At 42.4% G+C, this 23,147-nt stretch overlaps 2 protein-coding genes and 1 long non-coding RNA gene across 6 annotated transcripts; 1 reads left to right on the top strand and 2 right to left on the bottom strand.

Moving 5' to 3' along the window:
• LOC8071629 (protein ABHD18) lies at positions 506-5,793 on the top strand. 2 transcript variants are annotated; one of them, XM_021460205.1, is made up of 7 exons: positions 506-1,005; positions 2,557-3,008; positions 3,439-3,523; positions 3,599-3,768; positions 4,312-4,625; positions 4,734-4,768; positions 5,257-5,392. In XM_021460205.1, exons 2-6 carry the CDS (start codon positions 2,633-2,635, stop codon positions 4,743-4,745), a joined length of 957 nt encoding a protein of 318 aa, XP_021315880.1. In that variant the 5' UTR covers positions 506-1,005; positions 2,557-2,632; the 3' UTR covers positions 4,746-4,768; positions 5,257-5,392. The 2 variants fall into 2 exon arrangements, with proteins under 2 accessions (XP_021315880.1, XP_002453474.1); XM_002453429.2 differs by lacking the exon at positions 4,734-4,768 and having other exon boundaries at positions 514-1,005; positions 5,257-5,793.
• Positions 5,953-15,208, bottom strand: LOC8082893 (transcription factor TGAL9). Of its 3 annotated transcripts, none has more exons than XM_021460202.1 (10): positions 14,817-15,208; positions 13,970-14,073; positions 12,864-12,919; positions 12,643-12,780; positions 12,403-12,558; positions 12,101-12,181; positions 11,641-11,695; positions 10,879-11,183; positions 6,511-6,759; positions 5,953-6,412 (listed from the first exon to the last, which is right to left on the bottom strand). In XM_021460202.1, the coding sequence occupies exons 1-10, from the start codon at positions 14,918-14,920 to the stop codon at positions 6,191-6,193; spliced, it is 1,470 nt and encodes a 489-aa protein (XP_021315877.1). In that variant the 5' UTR covers positions 14,921-15,208; the 3' UTR covers positions 5,953-6,190. The 3 variants fall into 3 exon arrangements, with proteins under 3 accessions (XP_021315877.1, XP_021315878.1, XP_021315879.1); XM_021460203.1 differs by having other exon boundaries at positions 12,643-12,777; XM_021460204.1 differs by having other exon boundaries at positions 13,970-14,070.
• On the bottom strand, positions 18,536-19,055 carry LOC110434494. Its single transcript, XR_002451997.1, has 2 exons — positions 18,727-19,055; positions 18,536-18,622 (listed from the first exon to the last, which is right to left on the bottom strand). It is a non-coding gene; the product is annotated as an uncharacterized LOC110434494 (long non-coding RNA).

The following is a 23,147-nucleotide window of genomic DNA, read 5'->3' as shown; positions in this document are numbered from 1 at the left end:
AAAATTTTGGTAAAATGGTTACCATTCTTCATTTTGGATTTTGGCCTCAAGAGGCCAAAAAAGTTCAAAAGAGCAATAAATTCTACATTTTTGATAGAACTAAACATAACTCTAAAAATTTTAGCATTTTATATTTCATCATTCCAAAATAATTAATATTTTATATTTTACATTCTGAGAACTAAACAGACCCTTAATTTATTTATTTTAAAGATTGTTGACTCCTAAACAAATATATTTCTCACTCCACCTCTCTGTGGAGCTAGCGCGGCGCCAGGCAGTTGCTTGAGCCACAGCCACAGCCCTAAAATGCTAGCAAACACGAAATTGGGTCTAATTTGCAAGTCCGGGCCAAATCAGCCCCATTCAGCTCCGACTAGCACCGCCACCTCGACATCGGACCCACCTTATCCGGCCGCCACGTACCCCCGGGCCCCGGCCGCCGTTGGCGTTGCCACCAAAAGACAACGGCCCTGCGGACAGCGCACTCCGCCTGTCCCTGCTCCCCGGGCCCCACGGTGGCCCACACGGCAGAAATCGAGCATCCGCCCCCCGAATCAGATCCGGGGAGCGAAAGCAAGCCACGGCGCCGTCACCTCCCCATCCCCGCGGTCGTCGCCCACCGGTTTCTTCCTCCTCTTCTTCTTCGGTTGACGCCTTGACGGGTTGAGCCGTGCACAAGGAATCCGTGGAGCTCCTGGACCAGACAGAGAGAACGCGAACCGTGCAGCCAGGCTCGTGCGATCCAGCTCCCACCCGTCGTCTTCTTGGTTTCTTGGCGAGGTCCTTCTGCTCGTGTCGCGCCGCCCACCCACCACCCGCGTTCTGTCGCGGTATCCGCCGTGGATCTTGCCCCCCGGATTGTCCTTATACCACTCCCCTTCGCGCGCGGTGGTTTGGTACCGAGTGTGTCGGACTGGTATTCGTGTTCCGCCGGCTGCCGAGGTGCGCTGGCGGTCTTCTGCCGTCTCGTCGTCGCTGGCACCCCGTCGCGTTCATCTCAAGGTGCGACCTTCTGGACAACCAATAATTTCGAAATCAGCGTGTGTTGATGTTATGTGCGTGCTGGGAAGAGGACATCTGAGCACCTGCATTGCATCTTCCGGACGTTTTTAGCGAGCTTAATCGGATTTGTTCTGGATCTACCTCAATTAGTTGCGTTCCTATGTGCAAAAATTGTTCTCACTGTGGTTGTAGTACCTGCATGAGATGAAATGATGCTACATTATCCTGAATTGCCCTCAAGTGAAAGTGTAGAATTCTCGCTCTCCTGGAAGTGGTACACAAGCTTTGACTAGTTCACTAGTTCTGATATTCCTTGGAATCAACTGTCATGTCTAGTTGAAATGGGTCAACACAAGCAATCATGTTTCAAATAAAGAAATGTTTTCCTTTTTTATGTCTACGACATTGAGCCACCAAATGTATCAAAACCCATGTCATCTGCCTTTTAAGAAATGTTTGGAATATTTTCTGGTTGGTTCAGTAGTTTATATTTCACTAACGTTGGTTGGTCATTCCAATTTCAGAACCAACCACTCTAGTTTGGCTTTGTCCCTTAGCAGTTCTCTACTCTTATTATGTTTTCTGGTTGTATCCAAATCTGGACAGCTTTTGTAGCCCACCGCTCTATATGTCTATTGAGTGCTTAATTCGTGTTGATATGCCCTATCTTTTTTAGATAATGGAAATAAATCTGGCTTCATCTCTTGTCTCCAAGATAATCAGACCACTTATTACACCACACAAATGTCTCACTCAAAACTCAATTCTGAAATTATAAGGTCGCAACTGTCATGTCTAATTGAAATGGGTCGACACAAGCAAGCATGCTTCAAATAAAGAAATGTTTTCCTTCTTTATATCTACGACATTGAGCCACCAAATGTATCAAAGCTCATGTCATCTGCCTTTTAAGAAATGCTCGGAATATTTGGTGGTTGGTTCAGTAGTTTGTATTTCACTAAGTGTTGGTTGGTCATTCCAATTTCAGAATCGACCATTCTAGTTTGGCTTTGTCCCTTAGCAGTTCTCTACTCTTATTATGGTTTCTGGTTGTGTCCAAATCTGGACAGCTTTTGTAGCTCACTGCTCTATATATCTGTTGAGTGCTTAATTTGTGTTGCTATGCCCTATCTTTTTTAGATAATGGAAATAAATCTGGCTTCATATCTTGTCTCCAAGATAATCAGACCACTTATTACAGTATTTTGTAACCACACAAATGTCACACTCAAAATGCAATTCTTAAATTATAAGGCCATACAAAGGACACAGAAAAATCCATTGCCATTGCCTCTAGCATTTGACAGACTTGGAAAATGTGCTGCTTATTGGCTTCATCCCGTTGTAATTGCGCCCATTGAAGTAGCCAATTTGTTCTCTGAATATAACCTGCAAAAAAGTTTTGGGTCGACAATTGTCAAAAAACAACTGTGTGAGCCTCCACTGTGTGACTGTGACTGATATGCTGCAGACTGTCCTGTTAAGTGTTCCTTCTGCATTGAATTTCGCAAAGTATGTTAAACCTTGATTCTTGTTAATTTTGTGTTGCAGGCATATCTTGGTCTTGTAATTATAATTTATAAAAAGGAGGTTTGGAGAATCAGGTTTATTTAACCAGTGGTTGGACATGGTATCAGTTAATATTGGGTTAGTGCATTATGTACTGGACCACATATATGGAACTCTTCTTCATCGCACCAAACTAGGAACACCATTTTTCTCAAAAGGATGGGGAGGTACCAAACTTGATTTGCTAGAAAAGATGGTGAAGCAGTTGTTTCCGGAGGCACGTTGCCAAAACTGGCCACCAACTGCTGTGCAGCCAATGTGGAAAACAGTATGGGAGACAAACAGTTCTTGTCTGCGAGAAGGTGTTTTCAGGACTACATGTGATGAGCGACTAATTGGCGCATTGCCCCTTGAGAGTCACAATGCAAGAGTTGCTTTTCTTACCCCTAAAAATGTTACACCTGAGAAGATGTCATGTGTGGTCCATCTTGCAGGTACATGATTTTGTAGTTTCTTTATTTGTTCCCTAATGCTGCATAGGTTATGAAAACCTTTTCTGATATGACTGTTTGGCTTGTATGCATTTCACATTTTTAAAAGGTTTTTGCTAGTGGAATGCTATATGGATGTATTGTCTGCTGGCTTTCTAGCACTGCCAACTTTAACATTCCTCTTTGACAACTCCTTATCTTCAAGATATTTTATTTTCTTGCTTCCAACTTTCCAAGTGCCAAACTTGAACAATTACTAGTCATTTTTACTGTAAGTATCATTAATTCACGAACGCCTAAGCAGTATCATAAACTTGTTCTTGCCTAAAAATGTATACTTTCATTTTATCAAAATCTGTGCCTCTTTTTTATATAAAAAATATTCCTTTACTCGCATGTAATGAATCAATCTACATTTTCTGAAATATTATAGGCACTGGTGATCACACATTTGAGCGCAGGCTTCGGCTCGGTGGGCCTCTTCTGAAGAACAATATTGCAACTATGGTTCTTGAGAGGTGAGATTTGCTTTTGTTCTTTTGTATGATTTTTTATCCACTGTTTGCCAAGATCTGATAACTCATGAACCACAGCCCCTATTATGGACAGCGACGTCCTAGCATGCAGCGTGGTGCAAAGCTCCAGTGTGTCAGTGACCTGTTACTTTTAGGGAAAGCCACAATTGATGAAGCTCGCAGTCTCCTGTACTGGCTGCAGACCGAGGCTGGTTACAGCAAGATGGGCGTATGCGGGCTCAGCATGGGTATGTAATACTGGTTTTCCTTTTTACCCCCGAACACGCAGGAGGTCTGCGTATCTTTGTATGAGAGAGGGAGGGAGGAAGGGATCCCATGCAATACAACACAACCCCCTTATTTCACAAGGGAATATGAAAGGGTGACCTTAAAAGACTTGGGGGGGGGGGGGGGGGGGGGGAGGGGGGGGGGGGATAACATACACCTGAAACAAAATAGAGCAAGGAACAACCCTACCCTGGACTAGTCCAGAAGGTCTCTAGCTCCAGCTAGGCCCCATAATCTCATGTCCTCTTTGAAATACTGATAAGCCATCAAGCGTGAGGGGGAGGCACCATCAAAGACACTTGTTTCTGTGAATCCATGACATTCAAGTACCTAAATTCAAGCACTGCTAAAATTACTGGTTTTCCCGATGACTGAATAAGTGCTTCTTAGAAATCATGTAGCAGCCTATTTGTCAAAACCATCTGTTATTGTATTTTTTCTGGTTTTATTTTACAAGATCTCTTGTGCATTCTTCTCAAATGGTTTCTTTGCTGATGTCACAGGTGGAGTACATGCTGCAATGGTGGGATCCCTGCATCCTACACCAATTGCCACACTGCCATTTCTCGCTCCACACTCTGCAGTGGTACCTTTCTGTGAAGGGGTCTACAAATACGCCACAGCTTGGGATGTTTTGAGAGAAGATGCTGCAGCATTAACTCAAGATGTAACATCTTTGGCAGAAGATGCTGCACAGAAAACTGGGATTACTATCGAACAAGTCAGAGATAGGTTGCGGTCAGTGTTGTCTTTGACTGATGTCACTCGATTCCCAGTCCCAAAGAACCCACAGGCGGTCATCTTTGTTGGTGCAACGGTTAGTGATGCTCTCCGAGCTTTATGGCCTTTTAACATCAGTTTATTATCTCAAAAAACATAATTGTTTTCCTGCTCATCTTTTTACTTGGTTTCATGATTTTGGCAGAGTAACCACTAACCACGATCAGATTATGTCACTAGGTGACTGCCTACTTTACTATTCCTTCCATTTCAAAATGCAGGGTGTATTAGTTTTCACAGAAAAAAAAGTCAAACACTACAAACTCGGATCATCAGTTAGTCAAAATATATGTGTGTTTAGTGCACCATGATATATCAATAGATTTGTGTTTATGCCTTTTAGTAGGATGTTTATTTGTAGTTGCTTATACACTAAGAAATTAATGGTCAAAGATTATCTTGAAAGACTATCAAATCCTATTACAGCTTATAAAAGGAAATGGTGTGAGTACTCAAAATATGTCTTTTACCAAACAGCAGGTTACCTTAGCTTGCTTGAGCAATGTTGAGAAATTGAAACATACATTGATAGCAGATAGTTTACTTGAGTACTTTTTTTGAAGATTGGTTAAATTACCTCCTTATTTCAGAGGGTTCGATTTCTTACTCAGCATTCATATTTATCTGGAGCATTCTTCTTCTAATCTGGAGCTATGTTCTCTTTACAGGATGACGGTTATATTCCCAGACATTCAGTCATGGAGCTCCAGAAGGCATGGCCAGGCTCAGAAGTCCGGTGGGTAACAGGCGGCCATGTTTCCTCTTTTTTCCTCCACAATGATGCATTTCGCAAGGCCATCATTGACGCCCTTGACAGATTGTAGCACCAGAAGGTGAGAGGGAAGTCATCCTTGTGATGGCACTTGATGTTGTGTGACTGTTCTGAATTTGGGGTTGCGACATCAGCTGAACCCTATAACCGCATTTCATATACTAGATACACCCTGTACCGAAGGTTTTTTTTTTTAACTACAATGTGTCGGCTGCAACTTAACTGCTCGCACTGAGATCGGACTTTGGAGGGAGGCTGGTTGTATTTGTACATGACAATTGTAGCATGTAGCACCCCATTATTTGGCAATTGTTCTGCAATAATTTAGTTTCTCACCATGTATCAATCTGAATGCTACACCTTCTGAGTGTTTGACATGTCAATGCTGGCGCCTGGCTGAATCAGCTTGGCAATTTGGCAGTTTCAGTTGTTATTCCTTCCCACTATTTCATATCCATACTGCTGAATCAGCTACTACTTAGGCCTTGTTTAGGCCTTGTTTAGTTCGCAAAAAATTTCAAGATTTCCCGTCACATCGAATCTTTGGTCGCATGCATGGAGCATTAAATATAGACGAAAATAAAAACTAATTACACAGTTTACCTGTAATTTATGAGATGAATCTTTTGAGTCTAGTTACTCCATGATTGGACAATGTTTGTCAAATAAAAACGAAAGTGCTACAGTAGCCAAAACCCAAAAATTTTACAAACTAAACAAGGCCTTAGTATTACCCTTCATAAATAAGCGAGGAATGGGTCATCTGAATTACTACTGATCAGTGATCAACTGTATATGTATCTCTGAAACTATCCCAGACTATTATATGTCTATAGTAAACCGTCCCTACTTTGGTAGGGCGGTCTCTGGCTGCTGGGCCCGGCCGCCAGGTTGCTCGCCGCTGGATCTTGGCCTGGCCGGGTGTGCCAGAGTTCGCTGAGCGCACGGAGGCGGTGGGAGTAGTCGGCGATGGCGAGGAAGCACCGCGCCGACTGCCGCGCCGTCAGGATCTGCGGCAGCCGGTGCAGCGCCTGCAGCCTAAGCGCGTCCGCCTGCAATGCAATGCAACCGATCGATCACGCGTTCACCATTGTTGCTGTTACCGTGTTTCACATGGGAAAGACACACACAACCAAGAGCTTTTGCTTACTTGTCTGACGAAGGCTTCGAGGGAGGCGAGCTTGCTGATGGCGAGGGACATGGTGGCCATGAAGCCGGGCACGTCGGAGTAGGGGCAGAGCAGCGCCGCCGCGTCGGAGGAGACGGCCTCCGAGACGGAGCGGTGCATCGCCTGCAGCTCGTGGTCCAGCGCCGCCTCCGCGTCCCTCGCCCACTGCTGCACGCCGCAGACGCCCATCGCCTGCTGCTCCGTCAGGGGCTCCGCGTGCCGGGCCGCTATCTGCGTCGGGATGCATACTGGTTGATTAATTGGTTGATATCTAGTAGACTAGTACTCTTTTAAATTTTGAGGAAAAAAATAGCAGCACTAATAAATAATTGAAGTGAAATCTGGACAGCTTAACCATGATGAAAGAAGCACGCACAAAAGTAATTTTATTAGTATACTCCCTCGGTAATTTTATTAGTATACTCCCTCCATCCGTGCCATCAAACTTTTCTAAATTTGACTAATTTTATAGAAAATAATAACATCATTTATGACAAAAAATGTGTATCATGTGAAAATATATTCTATGATGAATCTAATGATACTAATTTGATATCATAAATTTTAGCATTTTTTTCTAGAAATTTGGTTAAAATTTAAAATATTTAACTTAAAACAACTCTAGAAAGACACAGAGGGAGTATTATACATATGAATATACTCCATTATGATGTTCAGCATTACATTAATGAACTACCGGTAGGTAAATGTGAACATGAACTTTTAACATCCACTTTCTCTTCTCACGTCTCGAAGTTCATCACTCTATACCGTTTGTCCCACGTACCTCTTCTCCCATCCTTTGATCTGTCGTTTCTCACTCTAGCTCTTCTTACCTTCAGTAGAACTCTTCTTGCCTTCACAAGTGTCAAACATAGACCTAGAGTTTGAAGGCATAGGTGACAAACGATGTTTATAGTTTGGAACTACAGATAAATTATATCCTCCTCCTAGGACACTAAGTTGGTTACGGTAGAATGGTAGAATGCAAAACCTTTATTGATGTCGCGACACTCATACTGTAGCCTCGATTCTCGAGCCCATGCCACATTTCACCTTTCTTAACCTTACAATAGATACACATAATAGCCATCTATTTAAACTAGGTCAATATCTAGTCGAGTTTCTATATGAGATTAATTCCTTCACTATAATATGCTATTTTTCTGTGACTGTTCAAATAAAGATGTTAATTGTTTTTTATTCATAGTTTGTATTTTATGTCGCTCTAGTGCTAAAATGTTGCCATCATAGAAGAGAAGATCAGAGGGGCACGCGTGTGTAGAGAGATGCAGGACAGAGAGTAGCTGGTAGCGCATATGCATGATGTGTGTTGCACACCCTTGGATCTTCGCTACTCAAAGAGTAGTGCCTCTTCTTGAGTCTTCAAGCGAATCAGGTGGGTGGCTTAGATACAAGAGTCTCTCTCACAAAGTCTCTCACGAAGCTTCTCCACTCTCATCTGTCTTCTCTCCTCTATCTAAGCCTACAACGATACAACCACTAACATCCCTTTACTAGACTTGCTCTAAGAACCTAGAGGAAGTGAGGAAGGGAGAAAGAGATTTACCTTTTGTTTTAATTCCATAGATTTCAAGTTTAGCCAAATTCTATAAAAATGACCCGGACATTATATAAAATTTTAGAAAAACACACTGTTGCACGACAAACTTGGATACAAAGTTTGGTGACCTATTTTCTTAGATTTTATGCCACATTTTCTGATGTAGTCGAAATAAGCTCCAGCCAAGCCTAATTAAATCCAATAAAGATAATTAGCTAATTACCATTATCATGAATTGGTCTAAGTGACTAAGTAAAATGATACATCCTATTGCAACAATACATACAATAAGCAGAGCTTGATGGTTTAAGAAAAAGTTCGCCTGCGCTTGCAAGTTTGATAGTTTAAGAAAAAAAAAAGTTCCCCTTGTATGGCCCTGTTTAGATGCAGCCAAAACTTTTGAAGAAATAAGAACTTTTTGAAAGAATGGATCTAAACAGGGGTCTGTAAAACTCACTACTACAAAAAATATTTTGCGAGACCTTTTCAAAAGAGCCTCGGAGGCGGGCAATCTTTTCAACCACTTCGGTTAATACTTCGAATTAACTGAGGCGGTTATTTTTTATTTACCGTGGCGGTCAAAGAAAACCGCCTCGCAAAATCGATTTACGGAGGCGGTCAACCTAACTGGCCCGCCTGGGTTAATATATATTAACCGAGGCAGGCATTTTAACGTAACCGCCTCAGAAAATCATTAACCGAGGCGGGCATTCTAATTCAACCGTCTCTGTAAATGTAGTCCAACCCACTAGCCCATACCAGCCCACTACCAACTCCAATATATATATAAATCCATCAGGAAACCCTAACTCCCACTCCCACCATCGCAGCCGCACGCGCCCATACCCCTCCCTTTCCTTCAAACGTCGACTCCATCTCTCCTCCCCTCCCCCTCCACTCTGCTCATAGCTCGCTGCCCTCAGAGCTCGACGCCCCGCCCTCCCCTCCCCTCAGAGCTCGCCGCCGCTCCCCTCTCCTCCCCTCCCCATCCTCTCTGTAGGGCGGGCTGCTTCGAGGAGGGTCCACGGCGGCGCCGAGAGGCCACGACGATGCGGATCCACCACGACGAGGGGACATGGTGGCGCAGGTCTCCTCGACAAGGGGACACGACGGCGTGGGCTGCTCCAACCAGGGGACACGGCGACGCGAGCTGCCTCGACAAGGGGCCATGGCGGCAGATCCAGCGAGGAGCATAGGTACCGGTCGCGGATCCGGCCACCAGAGAGCTGCGGATCAGGCCCCAGCGGTGACAACGCATACGGCGGCGCCGCGGACGCGAGAGCGCAGCGGCGGGCTCGATTGGGCTTGCTTTTTTAATATTCATTAACCGCGATGGCCGCTCTAAGATAACCGTCTCCACTAATCGATTAATGGAGGCGGGCAGGATAACCGTCTCTGTAAAGTCACGATTAACCGTGACCTTATATTGACGGCGGTTGCTTTTGCCCGCCTCTGAAAATAAAAAACGCCCGCCTCTAGAAAAAAAATCTGTAGTAGTGACTTAGGCTGTAAAGATCTGGAATTTAGGACCTTGGAGCCCCATACTATGTAAACTTGCTTAGGGGCCCGTGTCTTATGCTTACAGACCAAAAAATTTAGAAAACATCTAAACACAGAGAATAGAGACACATCTACCTATACTTAGAGTTGTAATAGGGACCTTTTTTTTGTACTATTGTAAAACATGCAGGGTTGTTGGTCGTTCCCAAGTTGCATGTTCCAACCAATCCATCTAGAAGCCAAAAGGCATACATGCATGTGTCAAGGCCAAGCAGGTCCTTTGCAGTGTTGTAGGTAAGTTAACCAAACCCGTCTCCATCGCCCATCTAACCTACTACCCTGTTGCAATTGCAGTAAGTACCAAGTCACATAGTAGTAGTAGATGGCTGCTATAGTACTATATAGAAAAGTCCGAAGACAATTCCCAAAGGCCTAAAACTGTTCCCATCAACGTAACTGGGACTTCTTACCTACCTAATCAGCTAGCTAATCCACCATATTCCATTGATACTGCTTTTACCTAATGTCTCTGTCCATTTTTAGTACCAAATAGCATATGAATCCTTAACCTTTTCATATGTATTTTATATATTTATATGTGTGTATATCATTATTGTCCTACATCATCAGCACGTACGTACAGAGGCCTTGTTTAGTTTCTAAAATTTTTTGCAAAATTTTTCAGACCTCGTCACATCGAATCTTGCGGCACATGCATAGAGCATTAAATATAAATAAAAAATAACTAATAATACAGTTTACCTGTAATTTGCGAGACAAATCTTTTAAGCTGAATTAATTCATGTTTAGACAATATTTGTCAAATACAAACGAAAATGTTACTATATTCATTTTGCAATTCTTTTCGAACTAAAACAAGGCCCTATATGCATAGCTGTCACCCTCACTCATGAGCCGTGAGTCGTCGTGAGACATGCATGCATGCCTCGTGTACCAAAAACAAGGAGGAGGCAGCTTAGGCTGGAACTGTGTGTGTCATTGTGTGGGTCAAAGTTAAGACACGCAATGCACGTACTAATTAATTTCGTGGACTTGATTTGGGAACACCAATTAAAGAAAGGATCGAGTAGCACGCACAATTGGTTTATCAGACGTGATGAGTGTAGCCCGTGAGCTCATGCGGCTTACAGAAATTTGAGCTCAGCGTTTTCAATTTTCAGTCTTGACTCTTGAGGTAGCAATGCAGAGGTGGTACGAAGTTAACGAACTACTCTACGTAGTAGTGTGTGCCAACCAGTTGTTGGTTAATTAAAGGTAAAACTAACCTTGATGAGCTCTGAAGGGCGGAAGCCGCCGATCCAGAGGAAGCAGCGCTCGGCGGCGGACGCCCACGCGCCGGACACGAGGTGGAACGCGTCGGCCCTCGCCGCCACGGCCTTCAGCTCCGCCAGCACGCCGTGGTGCGCCGCGGCCGCGTCCACCAGCTGCCGGAGGAGCTGTGCCTCCGCCGCCGTAGACGTCGACGCCGCCGACGCCGCGTGCTCCGCCTCCAGCGCCGCCCGCAGGTGGCGCATCATCTTGCCGTGCTCCTCCTGCCACCTCGCGTGCTCCATGTCGAACCATGCCGCCTCTGCTCATGGGGTGATTGCAAGATTCATCAACTTGTTTGTAATAAACGTGTAAACGTGCAATGCATGCAAGAGAGATAGTCTATAAAAAAGGAGCTAGCATGTAGGACTTAGGAATGTGTAATATACTCCCTTCATCTTAAAAAAAGAATACAATTACAAAAAGCATGTCAGTCAAACAAGCTCAACTTTGATTGAATTTATAAAAAATAATATTAATATTTATATATCTAAATAAATTTATTATAAAAATAATATATTCTATAACTGATCTAATGATATATTTTTTGTTTCATGAGTGTTTGTATCTTTTTTATATAATTTTAGTTAAAATTTAAATTGTTTGACTCATGAGAATTGCATATATAATTATATTCGAACGAAGGGAGTAAGAGCTAAGATGCACGCATGCATGCGAGCAGTTTAGCTAGCTAGCTAGGTTTTGAATTGAATGCATGCCTGGGCTTAGTCCGCCACTGCAACCAGAAAGAGCTCCACCACCGAACACTGCTCCCTGGTTGATTTGTTTGTCGAAATGCACACGGAACAAGCTCAGTCAGTACGTTTATGAAAGTATATAGTATGGAACAATATAATAATATTATCTTCACTTTTGCCGTCTTTTATAATAAGCCTATGTTGTTGTTTTTTCCTTAAAAATGTTACCTAGTAATAATAATATAACTATATCAAATTATTAGATAGGTTCCTTTTTGGCAGGCCTCCCTGCTTCTTCATGTTAATTCCAAAAACTGTAATCAAGCTATATATACAAGTATAAGGATAAAGATTGTTAAAGCACTCCTACTATATATATGGATATATGGTATATATACCTCAGGTTCTCTTCTTAGTCATAAAGTTGGAAATACATTATTATGAATTTAGGATATGTTTGTTTTCAGTTCGTTCAATATACCTGAGTTCTGGATCTGTAGTGTAAGTCTTGCTCCAGCTGGGTCAGCCTAATCCTGCTTGTCTCTAGGTTCTGAATGTAAGCCTACGATTGATTGTATTTTAGAGAGAAGGGGCAAATGAAAACGAACATTAACCAAATATATATCCAGGCCATGAAAGAAATGATATGGGAAACAGGAAATGGGAATCATCTCATGCATGAAAAATCTAAAGTTAATTTCACCATTTTTTTCTTTGAGGTGATTTCACCAATTTCTTGGTTTTGTTAGGACTCGCTTTCTTGGTTAGTCGCAGGATGAATACCTTCTTTCTGAGCCTGCTTTTCCTGGCGGCCTCCCTGTTCTGCGCGAGCCTTCTTAGCGTCTTGGCGTCTGAAGTCCTGGGGCGGCCCTCCTGTCGATTATTCGACGTCGATGGCGTCCCGCTTCCCATGGCGGCGCCGCCGCCGCTCCCTTCTCTCTGACGACGACGACGACGACAATGGCACATCATCAGATAGGTTAGGAGACGGAACGGTCAGGCCGGGTAAGTGAACTAATTAACCTTGACGGCGGCCGGCTTGCCGCCGTCCTTATTTGGCGGTGGCGGCGGCGGCGGCGGCTGCTGCTGCTGCTTGGACGACGAGCCAGCGACGGCGGCGGCGTTCGATGCCGTGTTGTTAGTTCCCATGGATCCTCCCTGCTAGAAATTATAAAGCTCATGAGAAGAAAGACGATCAATTAGAGACTAGCAGATGCATGTATACCGTACGTATACGTACGTACCTTTGGTGCAGGCTCGACGACGTGCATTGGCTGAGAAGGGAAGATGTTGAGAGTTTCTGCATGCCAAAACATGAACAGCTAGCATGAACCCCATATATATATATATATACACATGACGTTTTTATTACAACAAAGCTAATTAGTCCATTGAACTAATTTATCTTTTATAAAACGGCAACATAGAGAGTTATATTATTATTAGAACTTTAGAAGGAAAAGACAGTGACCAAACTAAACAAGAACAACACAAAAAAAAAAAACAAGGGAAAAAACACAAGCAGCCGTGCAACTGCTTTGGGATCTAACACAGCACAGCCCCTACAGCTACTACTAGAATATGAGCTAAAAGTACAACAAAAAAATCAAAGCCATAGAGGGCAGCTTGTACAACGGTAGAGGAAAAAACGGACTGATGATGCTTTGTTAATGATCCATGAGTTTGGGGTTCTCTAGCTTTTTGCCAAAGGATTGAAATTATTGCTTTACATCCTCCTGAGAATGATGTAAGCTAATTCATGACACACCATATCATTGAACTAATTTATTAACTTGTCCTATACATTATATAGTTAAAAAGCGAAGAATAAATGTATAGGAGTACGGACAAGGGGGAAAAATGCATGCACATATGCGTGTACATAGTTTGTTGGAAGTAGATATGTGGTAAAAGATATTTGGACAGTGAGAAATCATATCTCTGCCTAACTGCCTTATTTGAGCAGAAAGAAAATGACCTATTCCACCAGAATGAACACACATACATGAGCATGTGTTTGTTAAATGTCACTCTCCTTGAACTAGCCGGGATTCTTTCTTTTTCCTTTTCCGAAATAAATTGGCTTTTGTCAGACTCAGACAGAACAAGCTTTGCATACAAAAAAGAAGGAAAAACGATTGAGAGGTTTGATCATGCCATTGTCTCGCTCATTCTTGTTTTGCCATGTCCAATCAGGGTAGATATATGCATGACTAAATGACATGTTTATGTTTAATTATTGATCAACCTATGATGCAATAAATAAAGTTTAATTATATGATAGGGAAAAAGTTTATTCGCTCTAGCCCCTTATACAGCTATGTATATGCATAAGCTAAGTGTGGCTTACGAGGTTGATCTTGAATAACTGATGCTTGATCCTGGCTGTTAAGATAGAGGAAGAGCGCTTGATCGAATTCGGCCATGTCATATCCGCCTCCAGGTTCCTTTCTGCTGCACTTGCACAAATTAATACACACAGAATTATAAATTAAGTTGATATCAATCACCATTTTAGTTTGGTCAGTTACATACTAAAATGATATACCGGAAATGCTACCAATAATGAATAAATTAATGTAAGCTAACATTTCCATGGGGACACAATTCATTTCCATCTTGTGGGAAAAGTTCAGTAGAAGGGGAAAACCGTGGACCACTGTTAACTTTGATAGGATTGAATTTACATTTCATAATTAATTAATAAAAAGTATTTTAAAAAGTTTTGATAGCTTGCATGCATGGTTACAGACTTACAGCATGACATTCTCTCTGAACATACGTCATGAATAGTGCATATTACATATGCAAGTACAGACTAATTAAAGAAAGAATCATTTTTAAAAATTAGCTAGGACGCCCAATTTCATTCATAATCTCCAGAAGTATAGTAGATAGATGATTATATATGCTACCCAATAAATCATGCCTGCGTAGGTAGCTAATAATCATAACCGCGACATGAAAATAACTTAGTTGAAGCACACAGGGCCGAAAAAGATGACGAAAACCAGAGAAGAAACTAAGGGCCATATATAAGGCACGAGAAAATATTCATATATATGCTTCAGAAATTAGAAGAGAGGCAAGCAAGAAAATAGAGCAAACGATCTTCAATTCTACGTATCTATTCGCAATAAAACAGAACAAGATTCGAATCTACAGCTATGTATCTTGCTATGTGTGCTAGGGTTTACATGATGCTGCCATGGACGGAGGAGGATGAAGCTTGGACCATCGTCCCTGCGTCTGGGTAAGCTTGAGGCTGCTCATGTGGTTGCTGCCATGTCCTATCCCCCATGCATGCAATCACCTGCTACACCAGTGCGGATGCCGGCAGCTCAATAAGCTTCTTGATCACTTTGACCTTCTTTTGAACTCTCCTCCAACCTCTCTTCTCAAGTCTCAACTGGATTGATGAAGCAGGAAAGGTATATGATTCAAAAAATCAGCTTCGATTCTTCGCATCTGATTATGCACCGCTAGCTGTTCTTCTTTATTAGTTCCCCACTTAGCTTGTTGCTATGGCTTCTTCTTGCTGGCTATGGCTTCTTCTGACCGGAAACTAGCAAAAGTAGGACTTGTAGCCTGATTGAGGTGGAGTGCTTGTACAAGAAATATAAGGGAGTGGTTACAAACCATGGAAAAAGCTAGGCACAATAATTAGACTTTATTTTTAAAAAATAAAGAAAAAAAAGTAAGGTTAGAATACGACGTGTCGTTGGATCGAGTCAGGTAGAGCAGTTAGTTTCTGTTTTATTTATATATCAGCCATTTGACCTCATGTTTCTATCTTAATTAGATCCAAGTCAATTTTGACAAAGAAAAAGAAGAGGAAGCTACATATGAGTCATCAATTGGGTTCGGGAGAGAGAGACATTATAATTCCCTGCCAACTGCTTATATTTGTGTTTTTTTTACGAGATCTAATTACAGATGCAGACGCTCACAAACACGAGCGTACATTCACTTCTATAAACGCACACACACGCTCTATATATCCCTATATAAAATAGTCGAATAATATCCAGCAGCCATGCTATATATCAAATTGTTTACTAATTGGCTTTAATTTGGTAGGATTTATACGGGAAATTAATTAATCTGGGTTTTATGTTTGATGTGTGAAATAATTTGACGACGACCATCCACTAATTAACAACGGATCAGTCATGGGGTTAATATATGTTTGATGTGTGAAAGGATTTGATGTTTCTTTGGTTTATGCATATGGCAGGCTTTGTATATATAGCAAGCTATATATGTGAATGTGATGCGTGCTTGATCGAACTTTTTGTGGCCAAAGGGTGATCATGATATCCTAGCTTAGATACTAGCTAGCAGCTGCCACTACTACAAAAATTATTAACAGCGACGGGCGTTTTGAATTTTACAAGACGGGCAAACAAAACGCCTTCATTGAAAGGTCGCAGTAAACCAAGCATTAATCAAGGTGGTTTCCATGCCCGTTTCGGTTAAAAAAAAAGAAAAAAAATAAAATCCATGGATAGGCCCGCCGAGCCCATCCATGGGCCCGGCAAGCCCATCCACGCGCCGCCGCCGGGAGGGGAGATGAGGCCGGGCCGCCGCGCCGCGCCTCCGTGTCCACGAGGCCGTACCGCCGCGCCGCGCATCCGTGCCCGCGAGGCCGCCCCGCGCCTCCGTGCCGCGCATCCGCACCGCCGCGCGAGGCCGCGCATCCGCTCCGCCGCTCCGCGCGTCCGTGCTCGCGAGACCGTGCCTCTGTGCGGTTGTAGTGAGGGAGAGGAGTGAGAAAGGGAGAAGAGAGAGAGGAAGGGAGAGGAGGGGAGGGAGGCCGGCGTCCTGAACTCCCGAGTGAGATAGAGAGAGAGGGAGTGTGGTGGTGAGTGTGGCTGGTGAGGGAGTGGGAGTGAGTGAGTGCTAGGGTTTGGCATATATATACTGTGAAGAGTTATTGGGCCTCGCCTGGATCTATTGGGCCTCGAAAATATTAACCGAAACGGGCGTTATAACCTGCCCGCCTCGGTTAATAGGGCTAATTCTGGAGGCGGGCTCTTTTATAAAAACCGCCTTCGTAAATAGATTTTGCGAGGCGGTTTCTTTTAACCGTCTCGGTTAATAAAAAGCGACCGCCTAGGCATTAACCGAGGCGGTTTACATTCCTGCCCGTCTTGGAGAGAGTTTTGAAAAGGTCGCGGTAAATATTTTTTGTAGTAGTGTGCAAAGGCAGTTTCATTTTCTAGAAAAAAAAAGATTCTCAAACAGTATCTAATAAATTCAACTGAAAATTTCCTTTGAAAAAACACACCCCCTTAGAACTTCTAGACCAGGAAAATTTTGACCATGACAAGCGAAAGCTAAACAATAATGTGAGATCAGTAATAAAAAGGAACATTATTGGAATAAAGGTATTGTCGGGTACCATAACCCGTACCCAAAGCACAAAGCTCAAGACCATGTTTTCTCTTTTTAAAACAAAATAACAATAGGTTAGAAGGGTCAAGCAGTCGCTCGCAAGAAAGACAACTGGGCCTACTAAATCCGTCTCGCCCGAGACCCAACTAAGCCTTGGATGAAACGAGGCAAGTTCTATCTCACCCGAGACCTAACCGGGCCTCGGACGAGACCAAATAATCTCCGCCTCGTCGGAGCCCCAAGCTCGGGCGCCTTGTTCCCGATGGAGCGCTCGAGGCTTTCCCGCGACGGCAAGGCCACAACACCATAGATGGGATGCGGGGCACATCTGTACGCCCACACCCACACCATGCAGAGCAGAGCATGCTAGATACTGTGCCCCCGTCACTGTAACATCTGCTACCGTCATTGTGCGTACAACCAAGCCCATGGATGACGGGGAATGTCAAATCCGGCTCCTGTAGCCATGAGCCCGTCAGAACTCCAGGGTACGAACCACAGAGAAGAGGCCTCTGGAGGTCAACACAGGATGAGGAACAGGGGTCGGCATGGCTACTACAGGTACGGACATCTCATCTACAATGTCGGTGTGGCTCGACACGAACACAGTAGGAGAGAGCACACCCATACAACGGCCATGACCAGCTACAACGCAAGGAATGGAGAGCTCCACCGTCACTATACGACGCCATGCTTCGTCCCACGCCTAGTGCTAAGACCGTAATACCACGACACGTACACATGTATTGCCTACTTTCCCTTGAGACTATAAAAGGAGGGACAGGGTCCCATTCAAGAGACACGGGCTAAGTCACATACGCTAAGTCACTGCAACTCAGTACACACTACAATGCGAACACACACATACACACACGACTCACTTAGAGACAAGACTTGGGACTCATTCCCTCTCTCGCATCCCGCTTGTAACCCCTACTACAAGCACTTCGTGTAGGATAATACAAATCTCCTCCTCACACTAGATGTAGGGTATTTTTCGTCTGAACCAGTATAAATCTCTTGTGTTCTTCCTATATCATCATCCAAATTTAGAGTATGTAGTTAATGTTTGGGCCGCGAGTCCAAACATCGACAATTCGACAGGTGTCCTCTAGCTTTCTACTAGTACTAGGTAGTATGCCCGTGCGTTGCTACGGGACAATAAAACTTTTGTATAAAAAATACACGGATCGCACGGTAGGATAACATTAATGTTTAATAAAGATAGTTTTGATTATCATGAAAAAAGTATTAATAGGCAATATTATCGAGAACATGGTAGGCATTGCAAATAATGAACCTTCGATCTGAAACACACCAAGCAATACTTGACCTTGACAAGAAATCAAAACAATAATCTAGTTCATATCAGTTGTATTCAGATATTCCTTACGATTATTTGGTCTGTATACACTTAAGATAGTGTTGTAATCCTGTAGATTGAAATTATCTTAAAATTTCCATGATAAGCCAATAGCTAAAATAACCAAATCATTTGCATTCTTTGGCCATCTCATGCAAAATCAGATATAATTAAGGACGTAGATAAGATAATGACATAGCTAATAAATAGGTTTGCTTCGACCCACCACTCAGTCCCATGCATCTGCAAACATCGGAGAAAAAATAGGAAACCTCATGATTATTCTAGATGATTCATAGTAATGTACTTTGAAGCAAATTGGAAAGCAAATAGACATTGGCTCTTACATTTGGATCGCAACAAATCCCATCTTGCATTTGCATCAAGGATATGAAACACGTACTTTTGCAGCTCCTCAAGAATCATCTCCAGATAAAAAATTGCTTTTACCAAAAACTACATATTAAATGAATAATCCAACAAATACAAAGGACATATGGAACTTATCAAAGCATTGTGCATATTTCTTAGAGTTGCAAAGATGAAAATATCACTATGCACATGCTGATATAATAGTCAAGAATTGCTAGAACTAAAGCCTTCCCTTTACCATTACCAAGCTCCTCTTCAGATGTAAGGCTAGCTCCTCTTGTCCTACATATTTTGTGGACTTCAAAAAAACCGCAACCTGTATTTGTTGGACAGAAATAGTGGCAGGCAAAAACTGCAAAACTAAGGCAGGCAAAAACTGCAAAGACTAAAGCTAAAAATCTGAATTTGTCGGACAGAGAACAAGATTGGGCATCACCTAAACTTGCAAAGTGCTGAGTGACTGCAGGACGAAACTCTATTGGAACTTCACAATCTGTCTGTTTGACTCGACGAATCCAAATTCTGAATGACTGAACATCATGATATATGAACACGATGTCCAGTGTGAGCATTCAGCATGATATAGGTTCCCGACACTTCACTGCTCTAAGAAACAGCTAATCACATGGCAATAATAGGTTTATTTGTCCTATGAACTGCACTACATACAGCATGCAGGAGCCGACCTCTAGCCGCAAGGGATGCTGTGGTCTCTACCTTGGCAAAGCGAAATGGCAGAGACGAGTAACGTGATTCGCAAAGCAGATATCGTTGTCGAGGTCGAGTGAAGACGGCGGCGGGCACTGATGTGCCTGCGGGCACCACGACTCCGCCATCGCCTGCTCGAGCCTCGAGGACGACCTCGTCGTCGGACGAGGCTGCACCGGACGATCACATGGCGTCACAACGCGCGTCCTCCTCTCCCATCCGGCTCAGGGCAGCGCACAAGGGGCAAGTGGCGATGGCTGCGCATGAGGGTGAGGTGATTGTGTGATTTAATCCTTGCGTGGTTGATAGTGGTTTCCTTCTTGATTTCATGCATACATGCACGATTGTGGCGCGGTGCGTGATTGGTTTCCTTCTTGGTATGTCGCACAATAGTGTTTTCCTGCTAGATTAATTGGTTGGCTCATCGTTGATTGCGGGAGATTGCGGAGGGTCGACACTGGAGGATGTTGCTAGATCGCAAGACAAAGAAAGACGACAGTCCCAAAATGTTATGGCATGAAAAATTGTTGACGTTAGAGATTAACTGCGGTGATTGTTTCCATTTGCAGGGGAGAGGATATCGCACGGGGAGCTAATCACGCGGAGCTTTCGTATTTTGTCGAGCGGGGTGAGGCGGGGTTGAGCGAGGCCTACGGGGATCGCAGGAGGCAGACGGATGAACCAAACCAAAAGTTGCACCAAAAAATGTCCACACTTTATTCTTTTTAGTTGTAGGAGATTGTCGTTATAAGTAAATTCCCGACACCTATCAACACTAACAGTGTTGGCCTTTTTATTAAGGCCTTGTTCAGTTTTCAAAAAATTTTGGATTTCGATACTGTAGCATTTTCATTTTTATTTGATAAATATTGTCTAATCATGGAGTAACTAGTCTTAAAAGATTCGTCTCGTGATTTACCGTCAAACTGTGCAATTAGTTTTTATTTTTATATATATATATATATAATGCATTATACATGTGCCGTAAGATTTAATGTGACGAAGAATTCTGAAAATTTTTAGAAACTAAACAAGGCCTAATTCTCTGCCCAGTATGCATGTACTGCTGGATGCATGCCTACAACTGTCATGTTACGAACTTGCCGGGCAATCAAGGGCAATAATGCATCCAGCTAGCCACCACGTACGTTGCCATGCAGCAACGTGCAAATGATGTGCTGGAGCCGTCGTTGACCTCAATTGATGCATCTTATTTGTATGAGATGGTCTACCGCGTTGCACCTTCACCGGCCGCGGCCGGCCGGCCGGCCCTAAATAAAACCATCAATGATGCTGAAAATTAAAGAAATCCGAACACTACTTGGAACCTGTTGGAACAAGAAAGTAGAGCTTTTGATGATATATGTAGAGTAGATACAAGCAGACACTACGGGAAAGCATATTACTGGTCACATAATATACTAATTATATAGACCTTCCAAACGTGCATGTATCGGCAATGTATTTAGATTTTAGATCACCTAGTCCATATAGTTGGGCCCCACAACAACGGACAGTAGTTATAGCAAATCTCACAATGTTCAGCTTAAGCATCTCCAAAGAGTTTTTCTAAATTTCACTTTCCAAATCATCATTTAGAGAGCCATTTACATAAAAATCACTTTCTATAACTTTTCACTCTCCAACAGTTATTTTATTTCTCATACGCACTCTAAAGATCCATTCTCGTCTTCTATATTTAGCTAGCAAAAAAATCGAAATAGAAGATGTCTATATTTGAATGACCATTTAGATAAACTGTTGAAGAGTAATTTTTCAAAAATCTCTATTCCAAACATTTAGGAAGAATATAAAAAGACTCTTGGAGATGCTCTTACAACAAAAAAAAAAATAAAACTATGCCCTCCAACAGCTCCGAGAATCAGACTGCGGGAGAGAAAAGAAAGAGAAAGAAAGAATAGTTTACTGCTTCTAGCTAGGCTACGTGTGATTTTTGTTATTGCCTTATTATGGACTACTCACACGATGCTAGGAATATTTTTTTAAACACATTGTGGTTACTCTAACGATGATAAGGAATATTTTTTTTCTATCCCTTTTTGCGAGCCTGTATATACATATATAGGATTAGTCAAAAGCTCTACTTTCTTCCAAAAGTGGATTGGAGGGCAAACACACTTTAATGGCAACGGATCTAGTGCAAACTCATCTCACGTGCAAACTGTGCAAACTCTAATCTGGACGGCAGGATGTTGATCCAAGGGTGCGGAGAGATTGGGTCATTTTGCACTTAACCGCCCGCTCTTAATCACACTTTTACAAATCTCTCCTTCCACCTCTCTCATGTGCCCCCTTGGATTAACATCCTGCGGTCCAGATTAGAGTTTGCATAGTTTGCACAGGAGATGAGTTTGCACTAGATCCGTTGCCCACTTTAATATAGTTGTAACATGAAGTTACAAATTTTATGTCCAAAAAAAGTTATAGAGCTATATTAAAGCTTGTTTGGTTGTACTTCAATCCACTCTAATTTATATAGCGAAACAAATAAACACTTAGCTAGTATATACAATTCACTCGTTAGGGATATAATAATGTATTATATAAATGTGGGTCAAGCACCATAGTACCTAAGAACCTATGGTGCCAGAATCAAAGGAATGCATGAATTGAATTCTACACATGTAATTTAAAACCTTTTATACCTTATTTGGATGGAGTTGGATTCGTACCAATCCATATGTATTAGGGTGGATTAGAGTAAAATTTGAATTAAATTATACCATAATCCACTCCAACATTTGTGATTTGAGTTAAATCATACAACATCCAAACAAGATTTTAATTTCTATAGGATTAGGGAAAAATCAATAAATTCCTACCTGCATTATGTAGCTACTAGGTCCAACCGCGAATCAGTTTGATTGATTTTGCTGGAGACTTTTATAGGAATAAAACATCTTTCTAGCGGCGTCCTTTGTGCGTGTGCCTCACGAGTTTACGCCATGGGACCGGTCTACAGAATTGATTGACATTGATCGTACATGATGCTGCCTCCTGAGCCGTACAGCCGACACGTACGTCTAAGGCCCTGTTTAGTTCCCTACCTAAAATTTTTTCATCCATCCCATCGAATCTTTGGACACATGCATGAAACATTAAATGTAGATAAAAAATAAACTAATTACACAGTTTAGTTAAGAATCGCGAGACGAATCTTTTAAGCCTAGTTACTCCATGATTAGACTTAAGTGCTACAGTAACCCACATATGCTAATGACAGATTAATTATGCTTAATAAATTTGTCTTGCAGTTTCCTGACGAGCTATGTAATTTGTTTTTTTATTAGTTTCTAAAAACCCCTCCCGACATCCTTCCGACACATCGACATCAAAAAATTTTCGTTCCCAATCTAAACAGACCCTAAACAAGGCCTAAGATCAGGTGATGAAGAGGATGCCGTGTCATGCTGACGGCCAGGGTTAATAACTACTCTGTCAAAGAGGTACGTAGTTAATCAAAGAGGTAGGTAATTAACCAAAGAGGTAGGTAAACGTATCTCACGTACGTGGCAATATACCATCGACCCTCGGCAAAGAGTATTATATTAAGAACACAACCTTTTGCGTTGGCCGACTATTTGTTGAATAACATACACACGTACTAGAAATATATAATCACTGTGGCCTTGTTTAGTTCCTGAGAAATTTTATAACTTTTTTTAGA

Source organism: Sorghum bicolor, chromosome 4 (assembly GCF_000003195.3).
Source record: "Sorghum bicolor cultivar BTx623 chromosome 4, Sorghum_bicolor_NCBIv3, whole genome shotgun sequence".
Classification (NCBI taxonomy): domain Eukaryota; kingdom Viridiplantae; phylum Streptophyta; class Magnoliopsida; order Poales; family Poaceae; genus Sorghum; species Sorghum bicolor.
The sequence above is the reverse complement of the archived record's forward strand: the minus strand, read 5'-3'. Positions and strand labels throughout refer to the sequence as shown.

Bases quoted from the DNA above. Each gene is read 5' to 3' on its own strand.
- LOC8082893 (XM_021460202.1), bottom strand. From the start codon at position 14,920: ATGGGGGATAGGACATGGCAGCAACCACATGAGCAGCCTCAAGCTTAC. The intron at 14,074-14,816 runs GTAAACCCTAGC...GTGCAAGTGCAG, and splicing joins TCCGTCCATGGCAGCATCAT to CAGAAAGGAACCTGGAGGCG. The intron at 6,760-10,878 runs GTTAGTTTTACC...ATCCCGACGCAG, and splicing joins GCCCTTCAGAGCTCATCAAG to ATAGCGGCCCGGCACGCGGA.
- LOC8071629 (XM_002453429.2), top strand. From the start codon at position 2,633: ATGGTATCAGTTAATATTGGGTTAGTGCATTATGTACTGGACCACATA. The intron at 3,524-3,598 runs GTGAGATTTGCT...CATGAACCACAG, and splicing joins GCAACTATGGTTCTTGAGAG to CCCCTATTATGGACAGCGAC. The intron at 3,769-4,311 runs GTATGTAATACT...CTGATGTCACAG, and splicing joins CGTATGCGGGCTCAGCATGG to GTGGAGTACATGCTGCAATG.